Genomic DNA, 8,964 nt, shown 5'->3' with positions numbered 1-8,964 from the left:
TAAGCCTGGTGCTTTTATGAATTACTTTGGTCTCCGTGGACACAATGACCATTCCCTTTGCAAGCACAAAATACTTTTACTGCTCCAAAGTTGACTCACCAATATCTAATAATCACAACTCACTCGTCCTTTAATAGAATCATATCTAGCCTCTTCCATTCCTTCTATATAGCCGTCCCTACTCCTTAGATGGTAGTATTCATTCCTGGACCTCCATGACACAAACGTCCCAATAACTACCGTCAGAACAAACATCACATTCCCGGGAAGCCTGGTCTTACTCCCCTCTTTCATACTCGAACTATAACACAAAATTCCAACAAGTAAAACGAATATAACAACCCCTCCACATACACAGCACCTCAACCTATACTCATTCCTCATAAACATTCTTAAAATCTCACAGCAATATGCTATAGCTAATATCGCGTTCCTAACACCAACTACGCATATCTGTCTCCATGTCATCTTGTTCTCTACAAGATCCTGTGCATACACCATAATAGCACTGATACCCATCATAGTTAGGGTGTAAGTCCCACACTCAATCATCTCTGTGTGATGAATCCCAACCACCATAGGTATCATGCTTATCACTCCGCTCAATCTTTGTCTTAGGATCTCTTTCATCCTACCCTCACTCCGGTAACTCTTGATCACAACCCATACAAGATACAAGATGCTTCCACCCACAGTTAGTGAGTATAATGTTGTATTGCACACCTTCCATACCTTAGGGTGTTTCTGGGTAATGTAGTAGAGAAGAGTCTGTATGCATAAGACAAAAACAAATACAAGATAAAGATCTGCAATAGGCCTCTTAACTCCTCTATCCTTTTCAGGTTTGACGATATCCCCCAACACCTCATTCATTTTTTCTAAGGTAGAAATGGCCATTAGTAGATTATATAAGGTATAAGTTGGGAATATAGGTACACCTATTCGTATATTGCCCCTTTTGGCAAGGGATAGGTACATCTCTTCGTATATTGCCCCTTTTGGTAAGGATGCTTTTTGTTCAAAAGACTTAATATTCTTTTCTAAACTAGCCAAGAAAGGTGAAACCTTACCCAGAGTTTCTCCTGTACAAATAAGTGTCTCAAAGATCCTTTCGTTACTTATAATATCGTCAAGGCCTTTACCATAGATGTCTTTAAAATTACTTAGATTCTGAACAAGGGTCACAAGACCTTCTCTGATATTACAAAGGAGTTCCTCCACCTCCTCCTTTTTGTCTTCCGAAGCTTGGTTGGCTTTCATTTGGACTTTTGGTTGTAAGCTCATTGGCCATATTTAAAAAAGAGGCATGGATTTCCTTTTGCTTGGGATCATTTTCCTTTGCTATAAGCTCTTCCACCGAGCTTTCAATAGTCTCAAGTGCATCCTTAAATATTGGAAATGACTTCTGGAAGTTCTCTGCCAAGCTGTCGAGGACAAGGAGGAATTCTCCCAGTTCAATAATTTGATTGAAAGAAGATAGGCCATGCAGGAATATCCTGGAAAGACATAGCCCATGGATGAACACGATGCTCTAAAATACATTTTTGGGAGCAATTTGAGGCATTATGCAGAGAGCACAGGGCAGATATACAAGATATCGGTTGGAGATAAATACTTTGAGTTCCGCTGCCGAGAAGACTATCCAAACAGCATTCCTGAAGTACTTTCCAATGTAGAGAATGAGGTTCTGGAAGGTGTGATTCAGAAAGCAGAAAGGTATGTTTCGACTCCTATGATCTTTGACATAATCAGGATGACTTTTAGAAAGCTGGAGGAAAGCGGCATAGGAAAGGACACAAAAAGAATATCAGCTTGTTATAGTGTGGATGACGACCAAAGAATCACAGAGGAAGACTTTTTAAATTGGAGAAAGAAAACGCAAAGAATAGTGAGCCGAAAGAGTGGAAGAACCGGGAAGGAAATATTCCTAGAGAGAAAAAGAGGCAAGGAAGAAATTCAAGATGATATATAAACAATAAGTTTAGTGAAAAAGCTTCTGATTAAAGTATGTTTTGTGGATTTCTACAAAAATCTTATGACAAAATACATCACAATAAAGGTAGCCATCACAGAGGTAAGAATTCCTAAGGCAGGAATGTTTCGGCCTTTTAACTTTAAAGATCTTAGTGTCTCAGATGTCCCCATCAAATTTCTAGACATCTTATCTGTCACCTCGCCCAGAACCTTACTGTCCACATCCACACTCTCCATAAACTCCTTAACCTTTCCATGTAACCTTTTAGTATACTTGAGAATGTCTCTTTCTATCCTATCTGAGAATTCACTACTCTTTCTAATCCCAGGTGCCCTGTTCCTTACTTCGTTCATCTCAAACACCTCTGGCTCAGCACACAGCATGTCTATTCTTTTTAGAGTCTTACTACGCAGCTCTTCATCTGTTATTTTCCTTGTAAGGTACTTTAATGTCGTGATGTTGCTTTCAATGCGAGCTTCCATCTCCTCCCCATTGCTTCCCTCATCCACCTTGTTAGCTATCAGTGCTGTTGTTTCATTTAGAAGGCTCTTGAAGTATTCCGAGTCAAACATTTGGGGTTATCCTGACACACTATGTCTAGAGCTTGTCCTCCCGCCTCGATCCCTCTGTTTTCTGCTTCATTTCCCTTATCTTCCGGACTAGTTCATTTATGATCTTCTTGAGTCCATCAATTCTCCTCAATAGCATTCTTGTCTTCTCCGCCTCTTCTCCGATCTTCTTTAGGAAGTCTCCCCTTTCCTTCTTTAACTCCTCTTCGACTATCCTTATCGCCTCCTCTCCTCGGAGAACACACCCCCGCACATACTCTTTTCCTTCTATCTCCAGTTTTGATTCAAGCCTCGATATTTTTTCTTTGAGCAGAAGAATCTCCTGATTCTTGGCCTGGATATCTTCCTCCTGTATCTTAATGGCCTTCCTCATGTTTTCTTCCTTCTGTATTTGTATTTCCTGAGTTCTTTCACCACCTCCCCCTGACACCTCATCCCCAGGCTTGTATTCCTTACTCACACAATCTGCCTTTCTCATGTGCTCCTCATATCTCTGCCTTGAAATGTTTGGCACAACCTCTTGATATTCAGAGACATTTCTCCTGGAAGCTTCTTTTGCTATGGAATGTTCTCTTCCTATCTCGTTAGGCTCGGGGGCTCTTGTTACACTCTCCTTCACTCTCAAGGCCTGTGAGACATTCTTTTCCTTGTTGGCTTCTACATCACATCTGTGCCTCTTTATAGAAGATATTTCTCCACTCAACCCACAGTCTATATTTCCTTGAGACCTTGTAGAGATGCCATCTCCTTCATTTTCAAATGACTTCCATTCTAAAGAGTTTTCTTTATCCACGCTTCTTTTCTCATAGCCACTGTCATTGAGGATACTATACTCATCCCATCCACTCTCATTCACCTTTCTTCTAGAGGCAGAGATCTTTTCCTCTCCTTCCATCAGGGGACCTTGCTGTTAATACAAAAAGACTACAAAGTCCATGTTCTTTAATAGGGCACATTCATCCTTCCTTGAAGGGGAGAAGCTCGGAATGGCTGTTCTGTACAAAGAAGTCTTCAAATCTAAAGTCCTTCTCTTCATCAAAGACAAGTTCAGACCCAAGAGGTTCCTTGTTGAGCTCTCCAAATAAATCTGTAAGCTTGGCCTTTCTATTAATTCCCTCTCCAAACCTTTTGAAGAAGAAGTATGGGAAATTATCAACAACGTTTGTACATATGAGCGATGAACTGAATGAAGAGATGGCTGGCTGCCCTAGCTTGCTTGTTGCCACTATAAATACATTGTCGGGCAGGGCGTCTCTATCAACCAAAGCATCTGCCTGGCATGTATCAAGCACAAGGAGAACCTTGCCAACCCTCCCCGCAAGTTTTGGAATTCTTGACATAAGATCGTCCTTGGTCATAAAGCGGATATTTCCAAACTTTAGGAATGTTTCATTCCCATGCCCATTGAGGTACACAAAAACATTTGAGGATTCATCTGCATCTTTCAACTTGGGACAATTCCCAGAAATCGCATTCAAAAGATCCTCAAGGGCACTTGCAGACGGCCTGAATTCCGAATAAGGAATCCTCCGGTCCTCATCTATGTACACACCTTCCCGATCAACGTTTCTCACGTCTTGGATTTGGTTTTCGTAGGAGATAATCAGGATCTGGTCATCTTCAAAGCCGTTTTCTTTCAAAACATTATAGAAAATGTACACGTTTGCCATGTGTCTGTAGTTATGGAACCCTCTAGATGAGTTCAGTAAGATGGCATAATTCTTTGCCAATGCTCCTAAAACATAAAGAAGAATTAAAGACATTCCTTATGTATGGGTGGGCCTTGACTTGTGTAATATTGGTGCGCCAAAGGTAAAAAGCCCTTGGAACATGGGCATGGGCTGAATGACAAGGAAGGATTGAGCGGATGCATTGAAGTTCAGGCAGCCCTCCTTTATTACTAGGGCAGGTTGAAAGCACTGCCCCTTAAAGCAAAGAACTTCTATTGGAGGGCCTCGGCCTTAAAAATCAACCAGGTTATGGATGTAATGACAACTACGGCATTCAAGAATGTAAGGTCTTTGAGCCAGCTTGTTTCTGTCCTATTGATTGTCATCAATATTCCCTTGCCGTTTTTCCTCATTCCACATCTGATGTTTGTGCGCATGGAGGCCGAACACCTTAGGATGGGAATCAGAGGAATAACCACGATATTCAGGACCACATCGATGACAAACATAACCTTGGGGCTGTTTGCAAGCTGTGGAATCAACAGCAAGACTAGGCTATACATGAGACTATACTTCATAACTGGGATATTCTTGTTTCTCATGCTGATCACCATGCTTCTCTATATCAGGATAAGCTATCAGTCTGATGTGTCCAGGCAGCTTGGAAGACTCTATAACAATGCATCCATTAGAAATATAATTCTGTATTTCATGGAGTGCACCAACCAAATGACATGTACCAGAATAATTATGAAGAATATCTCGATGATAAAGTACTACTACGTCACCATAGCCATTCCATCATTGTGTCTGAACCTCCTCAACCTTATACTTATTAGAATAGCTGTCTCAATCAACATTGAAACGCCGCCGCCAAAGCTGCCCAACTTTGTAGAAAAGACAAGAGTGGGAATGAACACATCATCCTTGAGAAACAAGCGTGTGGTGATAAATGGCCCTGGGCAAGAAGGCCAAGGCACTGTACCTTAAGATATCTGAGAAGAAAAAGATTATATTAAACTTTATTCTTGTCTGCTACAGAACAGCTGTCTCTCCAAGTCATTTGCAATCCATGTTCTCTTGTAGGAACCTTAGCATTGCTTTCAAGGATGAGACTTCGATGTCCGATGGGAATTCATGAGAGAAACTAACTCTTTTCTTTAGATATTCACCTATGTATGGGTCTGTAGGCCCTTCCCTACTATGGGATAATGTTCTGAATATGTTTAGGGCTACCTCTTTTCCAATGCTTACCTTGTCTATAAGTCTCACTCCAATTTTCTCGTAGTACTCAATCTCACTTAGCAGGCTCTTGATTTCATTGACTCTATTTTCTTCAAATTCATTTTCCATGGAAAGTCTCAGTTTGCGGAGCTGGTTTGTTGCAAATTCCCTTCTATTGCATATCTCGTTAGAATCTATCCTTCGATGCTTCTCCTGTGTAGATCTGATGTCGTCTATAATCCTTTCTAGGATAGGAAGCGTGTTCTCTAATGCCTTTTTTCTTAAGCTTCCAACCATTTCTCTGGGAATAAACAATCCATGGCATCTCATGGTTTTCGGGTGCATCGGTAATGTCTTCAAAAGATTATTGATCAAATCAACTGCATCCAGGATTCTTTGACTGGCCATTTGATGGGAAGGGTAACCTTATTCATTGTCTCTCAACCACATCGAACAAAACATTGTTACAAAGAATAGCTAAAGTAGAACTGCTGGTCTGAGGCCATGCAAGAGAAGAGGTATATACATTGCGATGCTCAAGGGATATTGAACTCTATCCAGACCCATGGAATTACAAAAGAGGAGATTGATATAGTGCAAAAGCTTGAGGTGGACGAGATGGTCTACATATACAAGCAGATGATGAAGATCAGACTTACAGATGAGATAATGGACAGGGAGTACAAAGAAAAGAGCATTAGAGGCTTTTGCCACCTCTCGATTGGACAGGAAGGAATATACGCAGCTCTTGAACATGAATTGGACGGGGATATGGTTATATCTTCGTATAGATGCCACGGGCTTGCATATGTTACCGGGTGCAAGACCTTAGAGATTCTGGGAGAAGTCCTCGGAAAGCAAGCCGGGGTGTGCAAAGGCAAAGGTGGGTCTATGCATTTATACAACCGGAACTTCTTTGGAGGACATGGAATTGTTGGTGCACAAGTTCCTCTTGGATTGGGGATCTCATATGCACTGAAGTATAAAGGAAGGCTACTTCAGGATAGAGATCAAGGAAACAGGGTTTGCTATGCTTTCTATGGAGACGGGGCAGCGAATCAAGGACAGGTATGGGAAAGCTTTAATATGGCAATGATTTGGAGGCTTCCTATAGTCTTTGTCTGTGAAAACAACAGATATGGAATGTGGACTTCTGCAGAGAGTATTAGTACAGATACGAACTTCTATCTCCGAGGAGGGACCATGCCCGGGATTCGAATTGCACACAACAACATATTTGGGTTGATATCTGTTTTAAGGTATGCCAGAAGGTACTCGTCTGAGAAAGGCCCGATCATTGTACAGATCGACACATATAGACTCTGCACACACTCCACAGCAGATGAGAGAGAGTCTTACCGAGCCAAGGGAGAAATAGACAATGAAAGGAAAAACGATTGTATGGAGGATACAAGAAATCGTCTTCTTGCATTCTGTTCTAGGGAGGAGATCGATGCCATAAAAGACAGAGTTCTTGAAGAGGTAGAAAGAGATGTAGACACTGCAAAGAAGAGCAAGCCCACAGAAGAAAGCGAGCTATTCAAGGACATTCTCTTGTAGAGATGATCCTGTTTCATAAGATCTACATGAATATATTTTTAATTCTTCGGTTGTTCTCCAGATAGAACCTGAGGCCTGCATCTATCTCATTCCCAGAGAGAATTTTCTCGGCCTCCTTAACTCCTTCTAGATATATCCAATACATACTACTTCCACAGATGTTTTTCTCCAATACATATGAAAATGCACAAAAGAATATTTCCTGGCTCTGCTTCACAGTGTATTTACCGGATGCCTTCTCAAGATATCTTTCCTTGAGAAAAGAATGAGGAAGCCTGAACATCAAGTTGAAGCCAAATATCTCCAGCATCTCAACTTCTTTGTCAAGAATCTCCTCCTTAGAATATGTATTGTCTGTGACATGGACGTAGTCTTCTATTCCCTTACATCGCTTCTCCTCTATCTTTGCACTAAGGAAAAGGGCAGAGATCCCTACCAGCTGATACTTTCCAAGATCAAGGCCTCGGGTTTCTGTGTACTTGTCCAGGATAAAAACTGCTGTCGAGAATGTGACCTGAGAATATCCAAAGTCGTCCATCACCTCGTACAGCCACTTCACCAGTTTTCTTCTATGAGATGATTTGTGGATCGTCAGCTTGATGTTCTTTCTACTAACATTCGTTATATCTTGGAATACCCTTTTCATCATCTCTTCAGGCACCCTTTCGCCTATAAAAACATTTCCGATATTGGCGGGAGAACTTAATCAATACTCTTGACCGGAAACCGTAGATCCAATGGCTTGAGAATTCACGAGAAGATCCTGTTGGTAGAAGAAATATTCCTGCATTCATACTCCCTAGATGTACACTGCTAACAAGCCGGAGGGCCCTGAGGGTTATCGTGAGTTACATGTGGATGGAGAGATATTCTATAAGATCAAGGGAGATGGCCAAAAGACACCAAGAAAAAGAAGATATTCAGACCAGTTCAAGGATCCATTGTTCATTCAGAAAGATATCAACAGGAAGTTAAAGATGATGAGACAATTCAGAGAGACACATGGTAACTTAGAGAGTGTAATAGAAAGATGGAAAGAATGCATTTCTGAATGTATATCAATACTATGCAATCAGTACAACATACCTCCACTTGAAATATTCAAGGCCTTTCCTCTTAGAAAATGGGGCTTTGACATAGAAGAATATGGAGGCTGTGAAGAGGACCTCCTGCAAAACAATGAAGATCAACAAGAATAAAGTATTTATTTGGAACCTTCTTCTTCATCTTCCGACTCCGAATAACATCTTTCTGTGTAATCTAATTCTTCCGCTTCCTCATCATCCTTGAACAGTTCTCTTCTTGTCTCAAATAACTCCACCCCCTTTGGGCCTGTTGCAAGAGCCTTAACCTTCCTGGCATGCTCCTTCTCCTCTTTCTGCTTCCTGGCTTTCCATTGCTTGAACGTCTCTTCGGTCAGAGGTGTCAGTTTCTCTGGCAAGGACTGCCTGGATAGCTCAATGTACTCCTCAAGACTTAACTCAACTTGTGTATTCTCTTTGATGTCCACCAACCTGTGGATGTCACTACACTTCGGAAATGGGCACTTCCAGTCGTTGCTGTACTCACCGGAATTCAAAGCATCAATAAGAAACTGGCATATGCGTCTCGGGCCCGAAGATACATTTTCTTCTTTTGGCTTTTCAACCTTCTTGACCTCTCCATGTGCAAACTTACATGCATCTCCATCTGTGCACATCTTGTTCAAGAAGTTAATGCATTGGATCGTCTTTGGGTCCACACCCACAGGAATCACCTGCTTCACAGGTACATTCTTTTTCTCCTCCCTTTTCATCCTCTCCTTCTTCTCCAGCTGCTCCTTAAGATTGAGACTTTCAATCTGCTTTAGGATGGCCGCCTTCTGCTTCTTGTTCTTCAATCCAAATGCCTTTTCCTCAAGCTCCTTCTTCATGTCTCTAGTAGATTTCTGCTTGGTCTCCTGTTGCTTCTTCGCCATCTTTGGGCC

The 8,964-nt window shown here is 41.5% G+C and overlaps 11 protein-coding genes across 11 annotated transcripts; 4 read left to right on the top strand and 7 right to left on the bottom strand.

Moving 5' to 3' along the window:
• Positions 1-105: 105 nt before the first annotated feature.
• Positions 106-1,284, bottom strand: EROM_091530 (hypothetical protein; the record flags this gene model as incomplete). The annotated part of the gene is made up of 1 exon (XM_009266991.1): positions 106-1,284. One exon carries the CDS (start codon positions 1,282-1,284, stop codon positions 106-108), a length of 1,179 nt encoding a protein of 392 aa, XP_009265266.1.
• A 229-nt stretch (positions 1,285-1,513) lies between these two features.
• Positions 1,514-1,972, top strand: EROM_091520 (hypothetical protein; the record flags this gene model as incomplete). Its single annotated transcript, XM_009266990.1, has 1 exon — positions 1,514-1,972. The coding sequence occupies one exon, from the start codon at positions 1,514-1,516 to the stop codon at positions 1,970-1,972; it is 459 nt and encodes a 152-aa protein (XP_009265265.1).
• A 50-nt stretch (positions 1,973-2,022) lies between these two features.
• EROM_091510 (hypothetical protein) lies at positions 2,023-2,547 on the bottom strand (the record flags this gene model as incomplete). Its single annotated transcript, XM_009266989.1, has 1 exon — positions 2,023-2,547. The coding sequence occupies one exon, from the start codon at positions 2,545-2,547 to the stop codon at positions 2,023-2,025; it is 525 nt and encodes a 174-aa protein (XP_009265264.1).
• A 25-nt stretch (positions 2,548-2,572) lies between these two features.
• Positions 2,573-3,439, bottom strand: EROM_091500 (hypothetical protein; the record flags this gene model as incomplete). The annotated part of the gene is made up of 1 exon (XM_009266988.1): positions 2,573-3,439. One exon carries the CDS (start codon positions 3,437-3,439, stop codon positions 2,573-2,575), a length of 867 nt encoding a protein of 288 aa, XP_009265263.1.
• A 61-nt stretch (positions 3,440-3,500) lies between these two features.
• EROM_091490 (glycosylphosphatidylinositol transamidasesubunit Gpi8) lies at positions 3,501-4,307 on the bottom strand (the record flags this gene model as incomplete). Its single annotated transcript, XM_009266987.1, has 1 exon — positions 3,501-4,307. One exon carries the CDS (start codon positions 4,305-4,307, stop codon positions 3,501-3,503), a length of 807 nt encoding a protein of 268 aa, XP_009265262.1.
• A 225-nt stretch (positions 4,308-4,532) lies between these two features.
• On the top strand, positions 4,533-5,204 carry EROM_091480 (hypothetical protein; the record flags this gene model as incomplete). The annotated part of the gene is made up of 1 exon (XM_009266986.1): positions 4,533-5,204. The coding sequence occupies one exon, from the start codon at positions 4,533-4,535 to the stop codon at positions 5,202-5,204; it is 672 nt and encodes a 223-aa protein (XP_009265261.1).
• A 69-nt stretch (positions 5,205-5,273) lies between these two features.
• On the bottom strand, positions 5,274-5,846 carry EROM_091470 (hypothetical protein; the record flags this gene model as incomplete). The annotated part of the gene is made up of 1 exon (XM_009266985.1): positions 5,274-5,846. The coding sequence occupies one exon, from the start codon at positions 5,844-5,846 to the stop codon at positions 5,274-5,276; it is 573 nt and encodes a 190-aa protein (XP_009265260.1).
• A 96-nt stretch (positions 5,847-5,942) lies between these two features.
• Positions 5,943-6,998, top strand: EROM_091460 (pyruvate dehydrogenase E1 component subunitalpha; the record flags this gene model as incomplete). Its single annotated transcript, XM_009266984.1, has 1 exon — positions 5,943-6,998. The coding sequence occupies one exon, from the start codon at positions 5,943-5,945 to the stop codon at positions 6,996-6,998; it is 1,056 nt and encodes a 351-aa protein (XP_009265259.1).
• A 22-nt stretch (positions 6,999-7,020) lies between these two features.
• On the bottom strand, positions 7,021-7,647 carry EROM_091450 (G2/mitotic specific cyclin 1; the record flags this gene model as incomplete). Its single annotated transcript, XM_009266983.1, has 1 exon — positions 7,021-7,647. One exon carries the CDS (start codon positions 7,645-7,647, stop codon positions 7,021-7,023), a length of 627 nt encoding a protein of 208 aa, XP_009265258.1.
• Positions 7,648-7,975: 328 nt separating this feature from the next.
• On the top strand, positions 7,976-8,197 carry EROM_091440 (hypothetical protein; the record flags this gene model as incomplete). The annotated part of the gene is made up of 1 exon (XM_009266982.1): positions 7,976-8,197. One exon carries the CDS (start codon positions 7,976-7,978, stop codon positions 8,195-8,197), a length of 222 nt encoding a protein of 73 aa, XP_009265257.1.
• A 5-nt stretch (positions 8,198-8,202) lies between these two features.
• On the bottom strand, positions 8,203-8,955 carry EROM_091430 (CCCH-type zinc finger-containing protein; the record flags this gene model as incomplete). Its single annotated transcript, XM_009266981.1, has 1 exon — positions 8,203-8,955. The coding sequence occupies one exon, from the start codon at positions 8,953-8,955 to the stop codon at positions 8,203-8,205; it is 753 nt and encodes a 250-aa protein (XP_009265256.1).
• Between the last annotated feature and the right edge of the window lie 9 nt (positions 8,956-8,964).

The sequence above is a fragment of the Encephalitozoon romaleae genome, chromosome IX (genome assembly GCF_000280035.1).
Source record: "Encephalitozoon romaleae SJ-2008 chromosome IX, partial sequence".
NCBI lineage: Eukaryota > Fungi > Microsporidia > Unikaryonidae > Encephalitozoon > Encephalitozoon romaleae.
The sequence above is the reverse complement of the archived record's forward strand: the minus strand, read 5'-3'. Positions and strand labels throughout refer to the sequence as shown.